The 26,605-nt window shown below is 30.1% G+C and overlaps 3 protein-coding genes across 4 annotated transcripts; 1 reads left to right on the top strand and 2 right to left on the bottom strand.

Moving 5' to 3' along the window:
- Positions 1-7,641: 7,641 nt before the first annotated feature.
- Positions 7,642-12,150, bottom strand: LOC130956573 (uncharacterized). Of its 2 annotated transcripts, XM_057883619.1 has the most exons (8): positions 11,995-12,139; positions 10,653-10,775; positions 9,909-10,390; positions 9,749-9,830; positions 9,091-9,157; positions 8,578-8,763; positions 8,405-8,468; positions 7,642-8,104 (listed from the first exon to the last, which is right to left on the bottom strand). In XM_057883619.1, exons 3-8 carry the CDS (start codon positions 10,243-10,245, stop codon positions 7,890-7,892), a joined length of 951 nt encoding a protein of 316 aa, XP_057739602.1. In that variant the 5' UTR covers positions 10,246-10,390; positions 10,653-10,775; positions 11,995-12,139; the 3' UTR covers positions 7,642-7,889. The 2 variants fall into 2 exon arrangements, with proteins under 2 accessions (XP_057739602.1, XP_057739601.1); XM_057883618.1 differs by lacking the exon at positions 10,653-10,775 and having other exon boundaries at positions 11,995-12,150.
- A 2,058-nt stretch (positions 12,151-14,208) lies between these two features.
- Positions 14,209-17,041, bottom strand: LOC130955666 (UDP-glycosyltransferase 74G1-like). Its single transcript, XM_057882586.1, has 2 exons — positions 16,263-17,041; positions 14,209-15,269 (listed from the first exon to the last, which is right to left on the bottom strand). The coding sequence occupies exons 1-2, from the start codon at positions 16,941-16,943 to the stop codon at positions 14,532-14,534; spliced, it is 1,419 nt and encodes a 472-aa protein (XP_057738569.1). The 5' UTR covers positions 16,944-17,041; the 3' UTR covers positions 14,209-14,531.
- Positions 17,042-23,764: 6,723 nt separating this feature from the next.
- Positions 23,765-26,236, top strand: LOC130957680 (uncharacterized). The gene is made up of 4 exons (XM_057884525.1): positions 23,765-24,032; positions 24,526-24,939; positions 25,080-25,520; positions 25,620-26,236. Exons 1-4 carry the CDS (start codon positions 23,765-23,767, stop codon positions 26,234-26,236), a joined length of 1,740 nt encoding a protein of 579 aa, XP_057740508.1.
- Positions 26,237-26,605: the final 369 nt, after the last annotated feature.

Raw genomic sequence — 26,605 nt, forward strand, 5'->3', positions numbered from 1 at the left:
CATCATCTGTCATATCATATGCATTCGTTACTTAAAATGTGATACATTATTATTGGGTGTATGTTATGATTAATTATATATTTTAAATCATTTTTATTATATTATTTTTATTTATATAATATTATAAAATTTGAGAAATATTTGCATACTTTTAAATTATATTTAATATATCTTTTGAAAATTTATTTTTGTTTAAAGTTTAACTATAATTTGATTGGTTATTAGAACTTTAAAATTATTATCATTTCATGTATTAAACATATATAATTAAAATTATTATAAAAATATATAACGATTAAAAGATGATTTGGTCTCTAATTTTCTGAAATTACTCGAACAATTGCAATATACAATTATGATTATTATTTTTTTTAATGAAATTATGATGATTATTAGAAGGTGAAAACTCACGCAGTCGACTGCAGGTGAAGTTGCTTCTGAATTGTTGACACGTGTTACTGTATGGTTTAAAAAAAATCGATTTATTTTATACAAATGGTTTATTTAAAAAAACCGATTTGAATAGATCAAATAACTACTTTTAAAATAATTTAAATTCTTTCTGCGTATTATTCCTAAATTCCTAACAGATAAATTTGATATGTTCTTTTTCTTCATTCATATTGACCAATTTTTCTTAAATTTATCTGAAACTTTTTTTTATTTAATTTTTGTCAAATATATGTATACAAATTGTTTGAAAGAGTAAAATTTAGTATTCTGAAAAAGAAACAAAATTCACGGTTTTTTATAAGGATGGCATAAATGATATCATCTGTCCTTTTTTTTGTGTCTCTGTTTCTATTTTTTTGATGAGTTCTGTTTTGTTTCCCATAACTTACATTTTCAGTTGCTTTTAAATTAAGCTGTAAATAGATTTAAAATTAAACTGTAAAAGTATGTTCAATTGCAAATTTATCGTTAAATTAAATTTTATGGTAATCAATCAATTAACTTTTATTTTACTAATAAACTATTTTCATGCAAATTATTGTTGATTTTTCAATATTATTCTATAAATAAATTATTTTTTTAAGATAATAAGACTATAATTTACTTGTCTAGAAATTATGATTTCACTGTCGTGCACGTTTTTGTGTTTTTACTTATCAACTAGAATTTATTTTTTAATGAAATTAGAATTTATTTTCAATAAAACAAAAGTATCTAATCAAAATATTAATTTGGTCTCCTTAAATAATTGAACATAATATTATTAATTTTGTCTACAACAAAAATTTTTAATAAATTTTTTCAAAATAAAATTGATTCAAAAATAGAGGAAAAAAAAGAACAACTAATGAAAATATTTATTTTGACATTGCCATCAAGAATAGGATAGCCATAGAAAAAATTCAACCAAATAAAAAAGACCTAACTCATACAATTAAACTACTATCATATCATCACAATAAACTATAACATCACCAACTAAAGAGACATATAACAAATATGAAAGAGATCATGCCAAAATTTCAACAATGCTCGTGCTATCAACTAGTCTACGTTATACCATAATTACATTTTTATCTTCCATCACATGAAATTGCCATGAATTATCTTGGCATTTATGATCCTGAACATCAAAATGGTGTGATGACATAAATATGTACGTATTTATTAAATAATTTTCATCATTCACAGAGGAATGAATAAAAACATAAATTAAGAAATATATTTGAAATAATAAATTTGATTAAGAAATATAAATAAAAAGAACATACCTAATTGAAAGTTTCATATTAGTTCTGAAAAAGGGATTGAAAGAGAACGAATTTTACGTGCGAAACGAAGAAGAAGGGAATAAAAGTAACTGTTTGATCCAATTCAAATCGGTTTTTTTAAATAAACCGATTTTTTTTAAACCATATAGTAACACGTGTCAGCCATCCAAAAGCAACTTCACCTGCAGTCGACTGTAGGTGAGTTTCTGCCTTATTAGAAACATATAAAATGGAACGAAATTAAAGTAGAGCAATGCTAGGGGGCCAGCAATTTTTGTGATTGTTAGCCATCAACTAGCCATCAATGATGATTTGATGGTGTGAGATTAGTGTGAAATTTTATCCAATGGCTTACCTTCCTCTGCTGGTTACATGCGGGCCAAAATTCAATAAAACTGCTGGCCCCTAGACTTTTACGAAGATACTGTGGTCTAGTACGTGCCGTGGCCCGTGGCATACTCCAAAGCCATAATTAGGTGTTCATAAGTTGGGTCAAATTTAATTAGATTCACATCTAATTTAAAAAGTTAATGGGTCTATTTTAATTGGATTTAAAAGTGATTTAAAATAAATCAAATTAAACTAAAAATTAATTTGATATAAAATTTTATATACTAAAATAATAAATTTTATTTTTAAAAATTAAATTTAATAAATATTATATCATATTTATATGATAATAAATTATTTTAAAATAAAAATAATATTGTATAATATCAAAATATTAATTAAAATATAAAAATATAATATTATATTATTAATTTTGTTTTAAAATATATATTTTTATTTAATTTTTTTAAATTAGACCAAATGATTCAAAACATAACTCAAATTAAATTAAAAAATAATAACAAATAAAAATAACAAATTTAAATTCGATAAAATAACAAATATATTTTTAAACTTAAGATATATTTTCGATAAAATATATCTTAAGTCCAGATCAAATATCAGGTTGGACCGAACACATAAAGCCATAACTAAAAGACTTACTGCAATATCTAAATTTGCACCTCTAAAGATAAGGATAGGGAACAAAAGGTTCTACAAATCAATAATAGGTTAATAACACATCGGTTTAACAAAAAAATTGGAGAAAATCACATTAATTGATTATCTAGTGGCAAATCATAAAATGCGTTTAATGTTAATCGAAAATATATTATTCGTGCAAATTATTTAGGGTTAGTACAAATCCTAATTTTTTTTAAATAAATAAAATAAATGTTTTATTTGTTAAAATATATAATTTATAATATTTTTATCAAAATATATCGTATCTCTTATCTCGTTTACAGTATAAAAAAAAATAATACTACACATAAACGAGATAAGACACAAAATGATATATAACCGTATCACGTTTAATTTATATACGTAGTGTGTAATGTCCTTATCTCGTTTACAGTATAAATGAGATATGTATAGTATGACACAAAATGATATATAACCGTATCACGTTTAATTTATATACGTAGTGTGTAATGTCCTTATCTCGTTTACAGTATAAACGAGATATGTATAGTATTATTTTATTTACACTGTAAACGAGATAAGACTGGAAGAGGCATATATATATATATATATATATATATATATATATCGTCTACGGTGGTTGTTTATACCTTGTCACACCCATTTCTTCAACTTTTCTTCTACTTTTACCCTTTTCTAATCAAATTTTAGAATTACTTCACGATTATGGTGTAAGCCGATAATCACGGTGCAGACATCAACCTAATGAACGCAACATGACACATTGCTAATGCAACCGATTTTGAGGTTGGTGTACGTTGTTTTTAAAAGTAGTATGCAGTATATGTTAGGCGAATAAATATATTGTTAGGAATAGTTTAAATGATATAATATGATATTAGGCATATTTTGAAATGAATTTGTTAGTTAATTTTATTTTTCTTTAATCTAAGTTATTAAGGATATGTTTATTATTTTAGTTATTAATTGGGGTTGTTAAAAATTTTTAGTAAACTTAATTAACTAACAACATGTTTATGTTTTTATTTATTAAATATTTAAGTAAATGATTCTGTTTTTAATTTTTTATTACTTAAATTAAATTAGTAAGTTGATGTTGTACTTCTTGTTAATTATTCAATTTAATATTTTCACTTAATCTAATTTATGAAGGAGATGAAAAATGAATGTTTTTATTAATTATTTAACTAAATATCTTTATTTGATCTCAGTGCAGCCTTGATCGCCTGGCATCTATAAAAAATAATCAACAGGCTTTTCTGTAGGATGACATGTCGTTTCAGGTTGATAAGAAAGAAAGACCATGACTCAGTCGTTTCAGACTCAACAATTGCAAAGACTACAGAAAGGATATTGTTGTTACCGTCTTGTGTCACTACAATAAGCAAAACACCACTATATTTGCCATACAGAAGCGTGTCATCGACAAAGACGAACGGCTTGCAATGCTTGAAAGCCTCCATACGGGCAGAAAAAGACCAAAATACCTTATCAAACATGCTGCAATCACAAACCATAAGGTGCCAATCATAGCATGGTACAGCACTGATGTCACATAGCGCTCCGAGACAACAACTCTATCGTGCATGTAGCAATCTCGGCACCTTATTATATGACTCCTCCCAATTACCGTATATCCGCACAATTGCCTTTTGCCTCGCCATCCAAACCTTTTTATACGAGAGTTTGAAGTGATAGTTTTGCTTAACTGCACATTGTAGGACAGAGATGCTAACAGATGGGTTGGATTGTATCAACAGGAGAATGACACAATAGATGAGACTACTGTCCAACTGTAGATTGTCCTGAGACATGGTGGATGCTAAACACGTGTGTGCTTCTCCCACCCTACGCACCTCCCTAACGAAATAGAATAACCGTGGTTGACATGTACAGTAAGCATAACAATGATAATTGAGAATATAGAAAACAACTAAACTGGAACTTACCAATATCCGAGATTCTGTCGGAGAGCAACACGAAGACTCCAATGGCAACCTGCCTCATATTGTCAACAATGCACGTGGTACTTTAATTGATCCGACTCCACAACTCGGTATTCAGCATTTCTGTGAATGTTGTAATTCTTTACATCCTGCATTACTGCATCTTTGCTTTTGAATCTGTGGCCAACCCAAAACTCCACATTACCGTCCAAGTTGTAATTGTCTTCACCCGTATTGGAAAATGGATTTTTCTCTTGCTTCGCATCTAAATCAAATGTATGATAGTGACTAGGTACAGATAATAGGGCCGAAATTGGATGGGGACAGGCAAAAGATATTGACATGATGGCTCGACCGGGGTCTGCGGTACAAACTCCTCCTCGTCATCATCTTCAGAAGAACTGCTCTCGTTGCTATCCACAACATACTCCTTGTTTGAATCCTCACCATCAACGTCCATATCTTCCACTAAACTAGCAACATGTATCGGTTTGGATGCGAGAGGTGGGTCATCATGCACAAAGTTCGAGTGGCCAGATGCATTTCCACCAACATCACCAACCTCCGCAGAAAGCTCCATCACTTGTTCCGCCATGATTCTCTTATGGATGTCAAACATCATGCATGCGCACATGCTCTTCGTCATAGAGTCAAAACAGAAGAAACTAAAAAACTCCGTTTTTCATCGGTGTTAGCAACCTATACCCCATCCTTCCAATCTCTTTTCTCCTGCTACCACCAACGCTACTCAATATCAGACTCTTCACCTCGGACAAAGAACTTACTTGTCGGGTATGCAAGGATTCTCACACTCAAATATCATCCCGTTGTCATTATTTTTCATATGACAATTGGGATACACACTTACAACCAAATATCCAGTACTACTATATATTTTTGCTTATTTTCGGAAGAAAAAGGTAGAGAAGAAGTAGTGAAATGTTTGTCGAGAATATAAAAAATTGCACATTCTTTTATAGCTGCTGAAAATTTGTCGTAACGTATCATGTTTATAGGGTAAACGAAATATACACGTCTACCGCTGCGTACCTTATCTCGTTTATATTGTAAACAAAATACTTATAGTATTATTTCGTTTACACTGTAAATGAAATAAGAGATATAATACATTTTGATAAAAATGTTACAAATAGTATATTTTGGTAAATAAAATATTTATTTTATTTATTTAAAAAAAAATCCCACAAATGCTCTTTTAACAACCAATAAGCGCGGGAAAATCTGTCTCTTAAAAAGATTGGACGTTCGTTCTCGAACCAGTAACTTTTTTTTTTTTTTTAATTTCAATGGCTATCATCTAATAGTTGTTAAAGATGATACATTAGACGGTCGCTTGGTATAAATGATGGAACCAAAATTCTAATATTAAAGGCGAAGTTTTTATAATTCTAATATTAAAAAATAGATAAATTTATACTAAATTTTAATTTTAATTTTAATTTATCAATAAATATAATTGAAGACGGAGGAGGAGGACCACGGCTCACGCCGGCCCCCCTTTAGTTCCGCCACTGCTTGGTAGTATGATTGTGAGTCCTAACTAACTGAAAACTTCTATTAGACCCCAAATTTATAAATCCTAATCCCCCTCCTAACTTGCAACTTGATGATAAAGCTTACAATTTTTGTGTATCCCCCACTATAAGAAATTAGGATTATCAGGGATAGTTACCAGATACATGCCTAACATACCAGGCTTAATACAACCTTAATGATAACAACTAAGAGGTGACAGCCAATGGATTTGGTAAAAATAAATTTTGATATTTTACGAGTCATAGGTTCGTTCAGTGTCATGTTTTCGAACTTGAAAATTTTTCAAGGGCAAAAATAGTCATTTAATCTTAGGGTTATAACGGTTTTTTATACAATACACGACCAAAATAGTATAGATATATGGTCCGATATTGTTTCATATATTTCTTAACAAAGTGATTAATCATCTAATTAATCAAATTTTTTTACCATACAATAATTAATATTTCATAACAAAATAATCAAATATTTTGGCATTAGCATAATCAAACTTTTTATGAATATAAAAAATCATCCACTACTATATTTTTATATGGTTGTTAGTATTTGGATTTGATTATAAATATAAATTTAGTTCAATTATATTATTTGTAAAATTGATTATTTTATTTATAAAATTTGAGTATAAATATAAATGTCTGAAATTTTATATTCTAATATATATTATATATAAATAATTAATTAACAACCCTTCATTTTACATTTACCTAGAATTGGCAAACGAATTATTTGAGAATCTATTTTTTTTTAGTTTTTCTTTTCAAATCAAACATCGGTGTCCTAATCAACCCACCAGAACTATATTTTCAACTTACATATTTGAAATTTTATTTATTTATTTATTTGCACATGTGATGAGAAAACCCAAGAAAAAAAAAAATTACTTCACATTAGAACCAACCAATTGGGCCAATCACAGCTACATAAATTTAGCGCTCACTCCAGTAGACCAAAATAAAAAGAGGTAACCAAAATAAAATGACAATTCATCAATAGATTTTTTTTTCTTTTAATTGGAAACTGAACTTCGTTGATGGAAACTCGCGAAGTTCAAGTATCCCATGATATCTTTTTCTTTTTATTATTATTATTACAGAAGTATCCCGATATATCTAAACATAGTATAGAACATAAAGCAAATATGGCGTTTAAGGTTTTAAATACAGTTGGTCTTAGTTTCTATCAAATCATTTATCTGATTTATCACAACTCCCATATTGTTACAATCAAGAAAAAGATGCTGGAAGAGAGATCAAACAAGTCCCTATTTTCATTTTCAATCTTTTAATTTTGAAATTAGAAAATACTGCAAAGAGAAACAAGCCATAAGATTTAATCATAAGCAAAACTAAATTCTCAGTAATAATGAACTATTCATACATGTTATCAGTATGTTATAAAGGAATCATCATCAGCCATATAATAACAATACATTACTCATAAATCTAACTCTTGAAATTTTCTCCTCTATTTTTACCCTTTTTGTACCAAACTAACCTTTAATTAAAGAGTTTTACAACAATGTTAAGAGAACAAAAAAAAAAAATTGATGCTTCATGAAACAATTGTTGTATATTTGATGAGAAAAATCAAGACCCTTCTATATCTCCATTTGCTTTGAAAATATAAAAAATAGATAATAGAAAATCTATAGGATTTGGATAAGTCAATAGGAAGAATGCACTTGGTTGTTTAAGTTAGCAGAGACATTGTCTTCAAGTTGAGAAGCAAAAAGGCTATCAAGAACTTGGAGGTAGAAGTTCCAAGAAGGACTAGTTTTAGTAATTGGTTCTTGTCCAAATGGATGTTCCTCGACATAGTTTGGGATACTTTCGACATTCACCAATCCATTTAGATATTCTCGCAGGTCGCCTCCATCAGCTGTCATGAACCATAATCAGGTTATTGTTCAATTAGATTCGATAAGATCTAATCTACATAGCGGGATAAGGCTTGGTTGTTGTTCTTGTTCTTACAGAAAAGAAGAAATGAACAAACACTCGCAATTCCCTAGATGCATCTTTTAGGCACCAAAATCGTAAACAATTAAAAAATGTCATGTTGCATTAAATGAGATTCAAACCAAAAAGTAAAGAAAATGAAGGCCAATCAGTGGATAAGACAAAAACAAAAAGCAAAATCAAATAATTTAGTGTCTTTGCAAAGATTAAGGATATGTACCTAGTGAATTGTCGTCACTCTTATTCTGATAACTGAATGAAAGAGGAAAGACTGAGGTGTGTGGCTAAAACAATTGAACAAAATTTACTAAAGTAAATTAGGATTTAACATTGTAAGAAATAAATTTGGTTTAAAAAGGCATAAAGAAAGCAAAGTTTGTTTTGTTTATGTACAGGATTCAGCAATGCTTTGTACGGAGAATCATCCAACAGCAACGTGTTCGATTCGTTGAAATATCCTTTCTCCCAAGGAAGATTAGGATAGCGTTTCTCCCAAACATTCCTCAGATCCTTAAACAACACCTTCTTGTGCTTGTTTTCCATAGTTCTGACATTGGTTCCTGTACAATGAGAAGCATCCTGCAAAAAGTGACAAATGTAGAATCAACTGGAATCCAAACAGGGTTTATCCCGGGACAAAAGTGACAAATAGTTGAAATACATTAAGAAATGCCTCAATTTCATGGTAAGATACAAAAATTTGGGAGAACTCCAGAGACGTGTATTGATGAAATCCACATCTTTTGTATAGAAAGTAGAAAACAGAGAAAGGCGAAAAAGAAAAAGAAACAATTAACAAAGTGACAATTTACTAAATTTACTAAACCAAGAGAGCTCTCTGTAAGTCATTGAGAAACAAAAATAGAGAGATTTTGTAACTCAGAAAAGAGCTAAACAAATGTTTACCCAATAAAAGAGCAACTTCTCTTTCATGTCTGCCATTAAATAATCAAGGATTCGTTGAACATTTTTTCTGCAATGAAAAAGAAAATCAATAAATCAGTTTAGTCTGTACTGCTGATTGTTAACAATCTAAAATATGTCAAAAAGTAAAGAGGATACACGCAATTCCAAACTTTAGGCTGCATTTGTTTACAGACACAGGACACTGACCCAGGGACACAGAGATACAAAATCCTGTTTGGCAGATGAGACATGGACAGAGACATTGTGTTCAGAGATACTGAATTAGTGTATTTTGTATCTATCCTGACAGAAAGGACACAAAGATACTAACAAGGGATACAATTTATTTTTTATTTTTTATTTTTTCTTTCATTATTCTTGTTAGTTTTTTATAATTATACATTTTATTATTATATTTTTCTTCTCAAATTTTTTGAATGAAAAAAAAATGAGAATAAATTAAATTTTCATAATTTGTTCTACTTTATTACCAAACATAATACAAGAACAATATATTTTATGTCTTGTTTTTAGTGTCTTGTCTTATCTTGTTCTCAGAAACAAACGCAGCCTTATGGAGCAGGAAACAGGACATGCAAAACAAAAATGTTTACTTATTGAGAAGTCAGATTTACTCAAAACAGATGTCAAATAGTACTTTTTTCTCGAAGACCATACAGCAACTTCGAATTTCTCAAAGCAGAATTTCAGAAACTCAGTATAGAAGGGTCTCTGGAATACTGAAAATGAAAGACAGCATAATTAGTAGAACATGGATGAATATCAAAATATGCAGAATAATAGGAATCTTCACTCACTGGCTCGTCCTGCCACAATTCTGTCAGCTTTGTGATCTTTTGGACGAGGAGAAACTACATCTGCAAGCAACCCGTTTATATCAAGAATGAGAAGCTTTTTCTTCAAACATCCAATTCGTCCTCCAGTCAGACACATTCTAGAAAGTTTTAAACTAAACTCTCCACTTATGTCAGGAACAGATATTGTCCTCGTTTCATCAGTATAAGAAGAAAATTCTTTGACATTTTTTCTTTCATCCGACTCGGTTTCTCTTGTTTCTTCAATAGCTTGCTTTGAAATATTACAAATTATATTGCCATTTCTTTGTATTGCATGAAGCTCCATCCTATTTTCCATTCCGAAAGAAGAGAACAGAATTGTAACGCAGGGATCAATATGGTTTCTATATACAAAACTAAAATCCAAAATGTTAGTCTAGTCAGAGTCCAAGGTCTTATTGCATCTTATATCACCCCAATCCAATGTCCTTTGCCAATTGAACCTGCAAATATGAACAAAAATAACAAATAACATAACAAAATTATATTGACAAAAAAGAAAATGATGGGAACAAAGAACATGTGCAATTTAGTATATATATATAAGAAGAAAAAGCTGAATACATTCCACAGATTATTAGACATAAACAAATAAAATCAAGTTTGCCACATTCTCTAACTCAAGCATTAAGAGCTGCATATATTTCATGGAATTTCACAAAGATATTTGAAATATCAAGCCCCAATGACAAATAGCAAGGATACCATTTTAAACAATCTTTGCTTTTTACTGTTAGCAACCTCCAACAAGTACTACAAGTTGCAACTTCATACACAAAGTCTTCATGCTCACTTGCACGTGAAGTTTGTTTGGTAGAAGGTTAAATGCTGGCATGAAAATGATGGAGAAATTTAGCGTCAATGTACAGCTTGATGTGTTGATCACACTACTACTCACATATTCTAAATCTTTAAAATCGAATATTCATAGCAAATGATTTAAAACTATTAAATTAATCTCATCATCTGCCACCCTTTTGTATTCTTGGAACATATTTTGTTCATAAAGTTTCAGTTTACACACCATCATGACAAATCGACTAGCACTGTCTAGTACATATCCTATTGAATTTGCATTCCCTTTTGCTGTTAATTCCTTCTTGCCTATGTTTTCCTGATTATATTAGCAGACAAATCCCCATAAAATTGCTTTTTACGAAAAGTTGAATCCAAGAGAGGAGCCTATACTTCCAAACTCTAACCTTGATTTTTGGTTAAGAAATATCAAATTCATAACATAATTTTACAGTTCATGCTTGTACTATCATAGTGCAAGAGAAACTAGGAAGGATTAGTGACTTTTTCTAGAAGGATAAAACAACAGATAAAAGCACAATGTATCATGAATTAATCTGTTAATCATCAAAAGGGTGCTTAAAATTTAAAACATATTATATGGTGACTCGCAAAGTCGTAATAAAGATGTCTTTATATGAAGATGATAGCTAAGATGTGAACATGTATTATATCAAGCAATTTAATTAAATATGTCAAATTATCTAATGGTTCTCATCTATCATCTTCACACAAAGACATCTTCATATAAGTAGCCACCAGATTATATATATATAAGGAAGAAAACATGAAAAACAGTAAACAAAAAGGGTTAAAGCGGCATCAAGACAGGACAGATAAACAAAATGTCATTCCAATGTCACAGTTCCCACATTCATGAGAACACAAATCAGCAACATATGAGAAATCCAATCTGAACGTCTAATTAGCAATTATTTTTGCATAATGTCTTACGGCACTCTGATTAAAGTTTTGAACACCTTCAACGGAATTAATACATTGGTAAATCTCAACTTAGTGCGGTTTAGTTGTCAATAACATCAGGGTATATGGAAAATGAATTACAATATAACTTCATATTTTCATATTTTCATGTTTTCAATTAAGAGTTTTTAGCTTTGGAAACCCTAAAGATTATTTGTGCGAACAAAATCCAATTTCAAGAAGCATTAAAATTGAGAATACAAAATATAAACTAATCCAATAGACAAAAGCAGGGAGAAAAAGGAAGCGAAAAACAGAATTAAGATACCTATATAGCATGATGAAGTGAACTGGCAACGATGATTGGCAGAAGAAGAGGTAGTTAGGAAGAGAAGATGAAGGAAAGTGCATTGCAGGATCGGAGGGAGAGAACAAAGACGAGAAGTTGAAGTAGTTGACTTGAGATCGTGGCGGAAAAGGAACAGAGACAACCAACAAACACCAACTCGTTTGGGCTTTGAGCTTGGGCCAAGTTCTATTAGTCTGAGCAACATATGGGCTATCAGATTGAATAAAAAATAGCTTGCTTCTTGGGCTGGGCCCAATCTGTTAAACATCTTAAATGGACGGACTTTTGGTCCAAGTAATTTAAATGTTATTTTATTTCATTTTACTTTAATTTTTATAAATCCGATTATATTTATTCTTAAATAATAAATATATTGATATATATATAAAATAATGAGAAGTGCTAGGGGCCAGCAAGTTGTGTGATTTGTAGCCATCAATTAGCCATCATTGATAATTTTAATGGTGTGAGATTTCATCCAAGAGTGGGAGATCACTCACTTTACTTTTGCTGGTTAATTGCTGGCCAGATTTCAATAAAACTGCTGGTCCCCTAGACTTTTCCTAAAATAATAAGGGACGTACTAAAGTGCTGACGGTGGTGATTATCATGTGATGTGGATCATACGTGTTGCTGATGGATTTTGACGCGTGATATTATATAGTGCGGAATGGGACTTTGTGAATATGGCTAGTGTGATAGAACCTTGGATTTATTTCATTTTTTCGTTTGTTGTTTCATACATTTAATTACTAATTAGTGATAATGAAGTATTTAGATTAAAAAATAGGATGGATCAAAGACTTTGGGCCAGCATACTTTTATTTTTTTGGTAGGATACGAATTAAGATAGACAACTTTGTACGGCTAAAAAATAAAGATAGATTCTTAGCTTTAAGGTGGAGTATTGAGCGTTGTGTTCTTGGAAGAAGGCGGCGTAACAGTAAGAAAATAGAACTCTAAGTCTTTGCGAGACACAAGTGGAGAAAGGCAATGTTGCTAGCACGTACAAAATAGAAACCGTAACATTTTCCCTTTCAATTAGGTTATGATATATCCTTTCAATTCCAACTCTCTCTCTATTTCTCACCAGTCACCAGTCTTAAAGTTACGTTAGTCCGCTTCGAGATCTTGTGTTCAGTTGCTTCTCGACGATCGTTTGCTAGAATCGAACTGTTGAAGATGCTTCGTACCGACGGTGTTGCACGCACTATTTCTCAGTGACGATGACCCTTACTGACAACCCTCATGGCGCACTCATGTGGTATTTTTTCCCGACGGCGTTAGTGTCTCCGTTCTTCTTTTTTCATCAACCAATTCAAAAATCATCCTAAACCAACTATTGAAAATGGGTTTCTTTTTCTTTTCTTTTCTTTTTTAAATGGTCATTTTTTTTGTTTAAAATGGTCTTTTTTTATATATATATAATTTTGACACAATGTATTTTAACATTATCTTTCAATGAAACCCAATTATTATTATCTTAATACAATCCGGTCCATCTCTACTAAACAACAAAAAAAAGTTCCAATAATCACTTTTTCTGGAATCCAATTCTTCTTCATTACACAATTCTTTAAACAAATATGGTTATTAAGTTCAAACAGAAATCATGATCGGAATAAACAATATGGTTATTAACAACGGATGAATAAATAATACTCAACTCAGTTATCTTACAGACACACATATTATTCTCATTGTGTGATATTTACCATCAACATCACATGGTAATTTACACTGTTAATACCATAAAATTTCTCTAATAATAATACTTTAGGATTAAAATTGGACAACTAATACTTTAAAATAACAATGAATTATATTAAAGGAATTTTTTTGGTAATATAAAAGTATAACAAAAGTTGACTGAATTAATAATCCATACTAATCTAGGTGGCAAGAGGGAAAAAAAGCCACCCTATTCAAAATTTGCCAAAACTCCCGCAGTTTGATGTGCGAGATTAAAATTAATTTGATTATTATGGTGTTTAAAAAATAGTGTTAAATTTGTTAAAGAAAGTTAAAATTAAAATTTAATTTAAAATATAAAAATAAATTATTTTTAAATATTTAAAATTTATTAAAAAATAAATTAAACAAAAATTAGACACAAAATCTTATCTAACAACAATTTTATAAATTATAATCAATTACACTAGAAGTATAGTGCATTTTTTTTAACAAAAAAAATGTTTAACACAAGCTTAGCAGTCAGCACATAATATATAATTCAACTCAAAAAATAAGATTCAATTACAAAAATGTACCCAAAAAAATCAAAAGAGAAAATATTTCAAATCAGACAAAACTCAATAGAAAAAAAATGGTTTTCCTATTTTTTTTGGATAGAAAAATATTACTAAATTACCCAATCAGGGCATATACCCATGTGATAGGCAAATTCTCACCATACCCATACAGATATATATTATTCAAATTAAATTATTGACAACCTTATTATTTTAATTTCAACTTAGAAGTCCACATTAATAACAAATTTTAGAATTGCATCATCATTTGGCAGCAGCATACTGAGCCAACTTTGCCACAAACTCTTCAATATTCTTATCAGAACTTCCCCCCTCATCAACAGAATCCTTAGCAAGATTCTTCCATTTGATGGCATTTTCCTTAATTCCATTCCCTTTCTCACTCTCCATAATTTCCTTTATGCAATTCCCAATAGTTTCTCTTTTAACCACACCTTCCACCTCATCAACCACAACCTTGAGCCCCATGTTCCAAACATCCTTAATATACTTTGCATTTATGGTTTGGTCAGTCCAAAGTGGCATTGCAATCATAGGAACACCTAAGCTCAAAGCCTCCAATGTAGAATTCCAACCACAATGTGAAATAAAGCACCCAACAGCATCATGTGTTAACACTTGTAATTGAGGACACCATGTAACTATTAAACCCTTTTCTAATGTGTCCAAAAATGCTCCCTTTGGAAGTTTGTTTTGTTCTGAAGCTCTAACCACCCACATGAAATAATAGTTACTATTTTTCAAACCATAAGCTAGTTCCTCGGTTTGTTTCTCACTTAGACCTGCCATGCTTCCAAAAGAGACATACACAACTGAACCTTTGGGCTTGTCATTGAGCCATTCAATGCAAGCATCTATGTTTTGGTTATGGATACTGATACCATAGTCCTTGTCATGTTGGAGTCTTTTGTCTAGGTACATAGATGGTACACATGGTCCTATTGTCTTCAGTGGCCAAATCTTTGACAACCATTCAATAACCTAAAGTAATAGTTTAAATAATAATATCAGTAAAGATAGTAAAAATAATATTCATACGATAAGAAAGTTTTACAGATTTAATTATTCAATTATATATGATTACATCAACAAGATTAATTATATTTTACATTCATAATATAAATAATTATCTAATAATGAATGTAACTAAATACATACATGTATATATAATTTTATATTATCAATATATCAAAATTAAAAATTAATAAAAAAACAAGAATTACTTTTTTTTGTTTCATTTATTTATTCAATGTCTGACAAGTCAAATCCGTTCATTAAATTAATATTTTGTGATAAAGACAAACCAGTTATAATTATAAGTAATAACCAATAAAAATGAAAGTGAGAATGTAGTATATATTTAAACACTCTTTATTAATTAGATAAATTTTAAATTTTTATTTTGTTATATTCATATAACTAGTTAAAATTTTAAAACTAGTCTGCTAATCAAATTAATTATTTCAAAAAAGAAATCAATCAATCTTATAATTTATTAATTTATTTATTAGTAAAAATTTAGATACAGTCAATTTTACGTAAAATTGACAACTAAAAGCTGTTAAATAATTGGGTTATGTTAGATAACTAATGATTTTTTTGAACAATATAAATAATTATCAATAAAATAAAAACACACTACACCTTCAAATTATCCAATTAAATTTTAATATTAAAATAACTATCTACATACCTAATAAAATAAACATCCAATATATTCATTATTCATTTTGTTTATTATTTTCATTGTCTCTTTATTTATTACCTTTAATAAGTCTATTTTCAAAAGTGCAAAACACATATCTAATAATGTTTTTCCCCTCTGGTAGATATAATATAATATAATAAAGTGGGTAAATTTTTCCGGTATATATAACTGAATTCATAAACCAAACTTAAACCATTATTCACCGTAACAAAAGTAAAATTTGATGAGCCACTAAAAGTGAGTGAGTTATATATATATATTATTACCTCTTGTTCGAGTTGATCAAATGTGTTTGCAAGCACCCAATCTGCCTTATGAATGTTTGAAAACTGATCCGTAACGATGTCAAAGTAGCCAGGATAGGATCCATACTCATACAAGAAAGATGGCAACTCTTGTGGCAAAAGCTTAACCAACCCCGGCAACGAATATTCCGATTCCGAAAGTGGCAACTCAATCAACTTCTTGTGAGCATGCAAGTATACGTTGTTCACGGCACATGGCTGAGTGAAGAACGCAGCACCAAGGATCCCAAACTCTTTTGCAACATCAAGTGCCCAAGGCATGAAAGCATCATAAACAACACAATCCACAGGGACATTATTGTAATTGCAACTACTACTTTCGAGTTTGCGAATAAGGTTTGACAGAGTTTGGCGTCCAACCTTCCAGAAGGTGTCTTTGTAGATCTCTAGGGTGGCGGCGGCTAAATGGCCGCCGTCGTCATACCCGTCTGAGATGCTCTCCGGTTCGATATCCGGAGAGAAATTATTGCTATTGTTGTTGGTTTGGTTCCAAAAGGAAAGAGTGGTTACAAGTGTGATCTTGATTCCTTTGTGTGATAAACGCTTAGAGAACTGAATCATGGGGTTAATGTGGCCTTGTCCTGGGTAGGCCAAGACCAAACAGTGAGCTACATGTTTGGTTTTGAACATTTTCTCTCCCATATTTCTCAACTCTAGAATGCTTGTGAATTGATTATTTGATGTGAGATGCTCATGTTCAATAATACTTGGAATTGCACATATAAATATTGGAGCAACGCTACATCACCTGTATATATTATCAATTTATGTCAGCAGTAATTTGCAACTATATATTTATAGAGATTTTATATATAAAAAATATTTAGTTTGTACTTATAGAGTTTTTATACATAAATTAATATAATTTATATTTATATTTTCTAAAATTAACACACATAAATTAATAAAATTTATTTATTAAAAATAATTTAATATTTATATTAATCAAATAATAATAAAAAATAATAAAAATTATTCATCTTCAAGAATTTCTCTTAATATAAATAAAGTGACCGTTGTATTTAAATTCATCATGTGTTAAATAAATATAATTTTTTTTAAATTATGAGTGAGACTTAAATTCAAAACTTCTAAATTAAAATGAAAAGATTACGTTATTTGAACATTGTTCGTTCCTTAAATATATGTACAAAGTTATTGTATAATATAATATATAAAAAAGTATTCCCTAATTTTAGAAGAGTATTAATATTTTTATATTTCTTAATAAAATATATTTATAAACTAATAAAAAAATTGATAGACAGAGTGTTCATTTTTTTATTTTTTATAAATATTTATTTTACATATTTTTAATATATTTTATATATATGAGAGATAAATAATTACTAGTGGCTAACTTTTTATCTGTTAACTTTTTAAATTAGTCAAACTTTAATTAGTGTAAATTTATACTCAACCTTATATATATAAAAAGATGGAATGACGACAAAGTTAAACATTATTAAGTAAAGTCGCCAGTAATATTCTTTAAAAAAATGCATGGATCTGCATAATTTGTTTTATATCTAATAATAAGTTCTGTCACATGTATTAAGAGTCAATTTTTTTGGGTTATTTAAAATATGGATTGGATGCATGCAAGCTAAGTTATACGACCATTTTTCAAATTCAACTTTTATTTAAAAGTATAAAGATAATGAAGAGAAAAAAAATTTAAAAACTCATAGTAAATACTACGAACATAATCTAATTTATTTTTAATATGTATTCTACACTAATAACTAATTTTAATTGATGAATTTAGTATATATGTAACATTGTTAAAAATCTAAATACTGAGTCATGAAAATGGGTTGTTATTACAAAACTTACTAAATTATTCAATGGAGAGGAATTAAATACAATTTAAATTATTTCTCTAAAATGTTATATAAAAAGAAAAATGAAAAGTTAAACATAAAAAGTAATCTTCTTGCTGTATAATTTTAACTCTTGAGGATTCTTGGTTTGGCATAGTTTGTTCAACCTCATTGTCTGTTCTTGTAGTAGTGTATATGTAACAAGGCGTGGAAATATTGTATCATAATAATAATCAAATTTCTTTTATTAACTCGTATGATATGTTACATATATGATGATAAGGTTCAAAAACCCAACCTTTCTTGTCATACTAAGTGGGAAAAAAACAGTAAAACACACACACACTGTAAACTTTAGTCTCACTGCTGCTATAACATATAGCAGAGAGTGTATAAATATAATTCATTTATTATTTGGTACTTCCGTACTTTTTACAATTTGCGTAAGGAGGTATGTCATCAAGCAAGTTGCGCAAGCAGGTATGTCATCAAGCATAATTTCATATTTTAATTTGGTATTTGTCATAGGTAGACAATGAAAGTATTAAATAATTTGAACAATAGATATATCGGGTATTTATTTTACTAGATGTGCGGATATTTATTCTAATATTAAGATTTAGGTGGATAATTTAAAAATGTAGTGTGTTTTGATTTGATTAGTGGTTGTTCAAAAAAATTATTAGTTATCTAGCATAACCTTTGCTATAATGCCTAAACTTTATTGTCTAATTACTAAAAAAATTAAATAATTAATTTTAAATTTAAAAATGTAAAATAAAATTTTTTAAAATATTTAAAAATTATTATAAAAAATAAATTAAGTAAAAGTTAAATATCAAATAAAAAATATTATAAAATTAATTTTTAAATTTACATGGTGAATTGGTTTCTTAAAGCAAGAGTAGTAAAGTATAGGAGTTATCAAGTGTATATAGAATATCGGTGTTCCAGTTGTTTAACCATTAATTTTAATTAATATATATTATATATATTTTTATAATTCAGATCAACGGTTAAAACAATTGAAACACCGATATTCTCAGTATACCTAAAACTCTTTTTAAAATATAATAGGCTAGATAACTTTGAAAAAAACAATGTCATCATGATCATGTTACTAAAATTTTATGTTTAAAAAATTTAGATTTTTTTTTATTATTGGATTACAAACTCGACTTAAAATAAAAAAATACCTAATTTTTAGTTGTGATTTTTTTTGACATTGTCAGAATAATAATTAAGGATAGAACATCACTAAATACTAATTTAAAAAAAATAATAGGAATAAAAAAATACCTAATACAAAAAAAGGAGGATTTATATAAAAAATTAAACAAATTTAAAAGAAATTTCTGTTTGCACGGACATATTAGAGATATATAATTATTTATGTTATTTTTTTTAATTTAAATTTTTTTAAAAAAATAATTTCATAATATATACTATTAGTTAATTAGGATTTGGTTGTATAAAGATTGTTCACCTACTACTACTACTACTATTATTATTATTATTATTATTATTATTATTATCTTTAAAAAAGGTCACCTAACCTTATTTATGTTGAATTTCAAGCAAAGTAAAGATATCGTGAAGGCTCTAGCTAGAAACAGAAATCCAAATTAAATTTAATATCTATCAGAGTTGCCATGATAAAACTAGTGAAAGCAATGAAGAAACGAGTTGATGATCAATGTAGAAATAGCCGAAACTCATTACCTTGTGCATAATATGATAATAAGCTCTATGTGTGAGTTGAAGAGAAGAAAAGAAAGAACTAGAGAAGGGAATGAATCAAAGATGTATATCTATTGCGGGAGCAATGACTCATCAGGACGGATTCAGAAATATTATTATAGGGTAGTAACATATATAATATTAAAAAATTATATAATATAAAATGTAATATAAAAATATATCGATAAAAAATATATTTTAAAGTACAAAAAATATGTATTTATTTTTTATTAACAAAGTGGTTGATTTTTCGTATCATAAAATTTATCGATAATAAAATCTGTGTCAAATTTTTTAGCAATTTTCTTTTTAATATAATTAAAAGACAAATAACAAGAAATTCATCTTTCATTTTGTTTCTGAGTTATTCTTCACAATATTCATAACTGAAAAAGATTTCTCAATTGTAGTAGTTGAAACAAAGAGAATTAATACCAAATGAATAAAAAAAGACGCTCACCAAAAAAAAATCCACTTTATGAAATTTGAAGAATTTTATTTAATTAAAAAATATTAATAATAATACTTTTTATATTTTTTAATATTGTTACTTACTTTTTAAATATTAAAAATAATTAATATTTAGGTTAGACTGAATTTTTATTTATATTATTAGACTAAATAATAAATAAATTTTTTAAAAAAATAAATGATGCTTAATACTTATTATTATTAATCTTTTTCTAAAAAAGTTGGGGCGAAGCCTCCACTTGTCTCCGTAGGTCCGTTCCATCGCACCCTATAAAAAATGGTTGGAAAAGAGAAGAATAGTGAAATTTACAGTGCAAGCTAAGAAAAACTGAAGTGAAATACAGAGGAGGGAAATTTTGTTATGAAAGCTATGAAAGGAACGAATTGATGATCAATGTAAAAATCGTCAAAACTCATCACCTTGTGCATGGAATTGAATTGCATAGATGATGACACTCTCATAAGCTTTATTATTTAAAATTATTTTATTATTTTATTTCTTATGCAATTTTATTTTATAAACATCACAATTTGTATTTAATTGTGTGTATTAAAATATATTAAATCATGCTATTATTATTGGTAAAAGTAGACAGATAAATATAAATATTATTTATATTTATTTATATAATTTACATCTTAAATAGAATTAAATATTTTTTTTTTAAATATGGAGAAGAAGGAAAATAGAAAATAGAAATAGATCAGAAATCGAAAGCGTTAAATAAACAAATGAATGAAAATTAAAAACAAGAAGAATATGGATGAGGATATATAAAGGAAATAATTAAAAGAGAGAAAATAAGTGGAAAAAAAAGGAAGAAACAATAATAAAAATGAAAAAGAAGAATTAAAAAAAGATAACAGAAAAATAAAAATTGAGAAGAAGATGATATACTAGTTAAAAATAAAATAAAGTGACAAATAAATCTTTAAAAATTTATACTTCAAACAGATGTTTTAAAAAAATATTAATAAAGTTTAAGATAGTAGATATGGATATATTATCTTCAAATTAATTTCTATAATTAGAGTAAAAGTATTAATTTAAATTTAAACTAACTTGTCTATGTTTATTATTCTGAAAGACTTTTTTAGTGTTTTTTTTAAATTAATCTGTCTGAGATGCAAATTTAAAATATTTAATTTTTTTTTCAAATATTATATTTGAACAATAATAACATAGCTATTATTTTTAAAAGATCTTATGAAAAAGTAAAAATAATTTTATGTTTGAATATCTCATATAAAAACATCTTTTTATCTATCAATATTAGAGTATAAAAATATAAAAATATTTTTTTTGTTTATTTATTACATAAAAGATATTCTTTTTTTTAAAAAGAATATTTTAAAAAAATGTAAATTATATCTTTTCAAAAAAAATATTTTTAATTTTTATAATATTTTTACTTTTACTATTAAAAATTTAATAAACAAATTAAAAAAATATTTTTTTATTAAAATAATAGCCCCCAACAGTCACTATATCATTGTTGAACATTGATATATATCAGTGGAAAAATTCATTTTGTATTTCATAGTAATTGTTCACGAAAGTATATATATTCACTGAAACTGTTTGAGCTTAGATAATTTTCAATTGTAAAACTCAAATTTATGAACTCATTTGCAGGCCTTTAAGTGCAAGGAACTCTGTAAGTTCACCTATTATTGCCCGGAACTCTTCTTACGGGGGGGGGGGGGGGGGGGGGGGGGTCACCATACTAGAAGGCTATCTGACTTCTCCACATCAGATTTTAGTCTTTCAATTGATGCATCGCATCCAAATTACAAGCTCGAAAAGCTTGCCTTCAAAGAGCAAGCCAGTTCCTTTTGTATTTTTCACATTTTTGTTGCAGTTTGTATGCTAATTTTGTTGAGTAGGATGTGATTTATTAAATAATGGTTAATAAAAACGTTAATATTTTTTTTATTTTCTTTAATGCGTCGAGGCTTTGTTAGCCACACAGGTAGGGGTGGAAATCGATCAGGTTAGGCTAGACTTTGCTCTTAACAGGCCTGACTTGTCATACAGTTGAATAGTCTGAGCCTGGCCTACAGCCTGTTATAGGCTCTTTATAAAGTATTAGGCCTGACTTGTTATTCAGCCTGGTGTGGCTTGAAGCCTTTTAAAAGGCCTGATAATTTTTTTTTACAAAAATAAAAAAATTATTTTTTAATAAAAATAGTTATATGTATATCTAATATTTATAAAAAATTTTAAACTTTTAACATATTTAAAATATACACAAATATTTATAATAAAATATAATAAATTTAAAATATCTCATAATTTTATTAATAATAAATAATTATTTATATATTTAATTATATTTTAACAGGTTCAGGCAGGCCTGACAGGCCTATAAGGCTAAGAGCCCGTTTGGGAAGTGCCAAAAGCTACTTTTTTTTTTTTTTACTTTTGAATTATGAAAAGTTACGATAAGCATGTTTGGCACCATTTTAAAGAAGAACTTTTGACTTCCCCAAAAGTTAATTTACAACTTTTGGAAGAAGTAAAAATAGGCTCATTTTTTTCGAAATGGGGGGCATGAGTGAGCTTAACTTTGATATGGTTTAGGGGGGAAACAGACATATATGTGGGACAGTTTGTTGTCAGTTTGAGCAGCAGGAACACGGACCGTGCGTTTTCTTTGTAATCAATATTTTGAATAACAAATCGCAGGGTCCGATTTGTGTGGTGAGGAGCAAAATTTAGTGTTATTGAAATCGGACCCTACGAATTCACAATGAATCATTTTGCCAACATATCGTTGGGTCCGAGTTCATAGCTGAGGGCATTAGTTGGTAACATTGAACTCGGACCCTCCGTGTTGTGAAAGCTTTGGAGGATCTCGGACGGTCCGAGTTGGTGTAATCCATTTTTTTTTTGTTGCAATGCATGTTTAACCTAGTCGAAGGGTCCGATTTCTGCAAAGATGGTGATATAAAAGTGTGAGGTGAATTGGTGGGTGCTTTGTGGCGTCTTCTTCGTTTCTGAACTGCCGCTTCTTCTTTCTTCTATCCATTTTTTACAGTTTTGAGATTTGAAAATCTTGTAGTTAAAGATTAATGTAATGCTTTTTTTGTGTTGAGTGAGAAAAAATGAGTGATAGAGTATTACTAAAAGTATACTACTTTGGTCAGATTTTGTTACAAACGACTGAAGGAGTTAAATTTATTTGTGAAAATCCACTAGATGTTGTTATTCCTTTTGTTATCTCATTTGAAGAGTTGAAAGGTGTAATATGTGAAAAGATTGATTCTGAGAGGGCAAGAAAGATATCGTGTATGCTATACAGATATCCCATACCGGTGTTTGGTGGATTCGTCCAGTATCAAACCAAATATGTGACGGACGAAGCGAGCATGTAGGAGATGTTTTCAATGTATATTGAAAATCGGTCCCAGATCTCGTGGATCGAGATGTATGTTGAGTTTGAACAATCTGAGGCAGACCGGAATATTCTACGGGAAGATTATAATAGTGACAGTGAGGAAGAGTTCGAAAGCAACTATGAATTTGTTGCTCCAAATGGAGATGAAGATGAAGGTGACGCACCCATGGCCCCAGATGTCACGGAAGTGGCAAATGCACTCGGGAACGAAGTTCCGTTTGAGGAGCCATCCTCCATGCGAGTTTTAGACCTGGAAGCCATGCATGTTCCAGAATTTCCAGAATATATGACTGCAGGTACGTGAATGTTGTGTTAGTCCTTTATTAGTTAGACATTGATTCAGTTATGAGTTAGCAAGTTTAGGGGTATTTGATTTTATTTTTTTTTACTTTTATATGCTAGAAGTATGAATTAGAAATTAATAATAAAATTGTGCATGGTATGGTTATTACGGATTGAATGAGATTGTAATAATGATTTGCACTGGTGCGTTCCTTTTAACGGTTCAACTCCCATGAACCGGACCGGACAGGACCGGTCCGGTTTAAAGGTTTACCGGTTGAACCAGCCTGACCGGTCCGGTTCGTTTGGTATCCCGGTCGAACCGGAAAATGCGGATTGCTTTTTAAATATGCTGCTGTTCTTAGTTATTTGTATGGAGTGACATCATAACATGTTGTTAGGTTCCGAGTTATAGCATGCTGGATTAAGTGAAATTTGATTAACCTTTATAATTGCTTTTTAAATATGTACGCGTTAATGAAATTTTTGCTATTTCTGTTGTCCCAGCAGAAATTCCTATTGTGGAAGACGGTGAATTTGGCGTAGGTATGGAGTTCAGTTCAAGAGAAGCTGTTATTAAGGCGGTAAAAGACTATAGCATACGACGAAGCGTAGACTACCGGGTGTTTGAGTCTGAGCCGTTGACATTTTATGCCAAGTGTACACAATATGGGTCAGGGTGTGATTGGCTTATTAGGGTTAGCTTGATCAGCAGGAGGTACTGTTGGGTTATAAGGAGGTATAATGGTAGTCACACATGTACTAGAGCCACCATTTCACAGGATCATTCGAAGCTGGATTCTATCACAATTGCAGAAGCAATTAAGCCACTGGTTGAGGCGGACCCAGCATTGAAGGTAAAATCGGTTATAGCTGAAGTCAATCGAAGTTCAACTACACCGTCAGTTACCGGAAAGCATGGTTGGTTAAGCAAAAAGCAGTTGAAAAAATATTTGGTGGTTGGGAGGCATCTTATAAAGCGTTGCCAATATGGTTTGAGGCCATGTGTCACAAGGAGCCATCAGCTGTTGTTCATTTTGAGACTATGCCTGCATATCAAGGCGATGAGTTGGTGGGTGATATTCGGGTAATGCATCGTGTATTTTGGAGTTATTATCCTTGTATTAGGGCATTCAGACATTGTAAGCCAATTGTACAGGTGGATGGGACACACTTATACGGAAAGTATAAGGGTTGTTTGCTTGTGGCAGTTTCACAAGATGGCAACAACAATATCGTCCCAATTGCATTTGCTATTGTGGAGGGAGAGACCTCTGATGCATGGCATTTTTTCCTTAGTAACCTTCGTCAACATGTTGTAACTCGTGACGATGTGGGACTAATATCCGACAGGCACGAATCCATAAATGCGGCTGTGGAACGCAGTAACGGAGCGTGGTCACCTCCAAGAGCTTTTCATATGTTTTGCATCAGGCATATAGAGTCAAACTTCTTGAGAAAGTTCAAGGCACCGTACCTCCAAAAATTGGTCGTGAACATCGGTAACCATTTATCAAATTTAAGCAATTTATTTTTATATCTTCCTTACATAAATCTACTGACCTACATTCATTTGCTTTGCATATGTTGTGATGTACCAGGATATTCTAGGACGGTGCGGGAGTATGAGGTGCGTTACGAGCGGTTACGGGAACGTGGTGAGGCGTACACAAACTGGTTAAACCGAATTCCTCGCGAGCAGTACGCATTGGCCTTTGATGGTGGGTATCGATGGGGGCACATGACAACGAATCTTGTGGAGTGCATTAATTCAGTTTTGAAGGGTGCACGTAATCTCCCCATAACTGCTCTTGTGAAGGCAACATTCTACAGGCTAAATGAGTTATTCACCCGAAAAAGAGCGGAGGCGGAAGCAAGGATCAATGCTGGGCATGTGTTCTCTGAAATCGTGACCTCCAAGTTGCATGCAAACCAACTTGCATCAGGAAATATTCAGGTTAGTTGCTTTGACCGCCAGAATGAGGTCTTTGAGGTTTGGGAGATGCCAAGTAGAATGGAGTTTGCAGTCGATCAACGTGGCCTACGATGTGACTGTGGTGAGTTCCAGGTGGACAGGATCCCCTACAGACATGTATTTGCATGTTGTGCCAACCAGCGACTGGATTGGCAAATGTATGTACATGATGTGTATAAGATGGACCAAGTGCGGCGGGTGTACCGAGCAAGGTTTAGGCCACTGGGTAATCCTGCTACATGACCTGCTTACAACGGACCTAGGTTTATTTCGAATCCGTACCTAAGACGGGTGACGAAGGGTCGCCCAAGGATGACGCATTTTCTGAATGAGATGGACACGCGGATGTTACATCGTCCTAGGAGATGTACTTTATGTGGGGCTGAAGGACATAGTCGTAGCAGATGCCGTCAGACAGGTGCTACGAATACCAACAGAGGTGCCCCCTAGGTTCATATGTTTAACACGAGATTGTATAATATAACCTGAATGAGCAAATTTAATTAGCATTACCTGTTATATGTAACCTTATAATTTATCACAATCTATTATTATGACATATCTGTGACATTATATAATATCATGGTTAATACATCAATACATCAAGCTCGT

The sequence above is a fragment of the Arachis stenosperma genome, chromosome 10 (genome assembly GCF_014773155.1).
Source record: "Arachis stenosperma cultivar V10309 chromosome 10, arast.V10309.gnm1.PFL2, whole genome shotgun sequence".
NCBI lineage: Eukaryota > Viridiplantae > Streptophyta > Magnoliopsida > Fabales > Fabaceae > Arachis > Arachis stenosperma.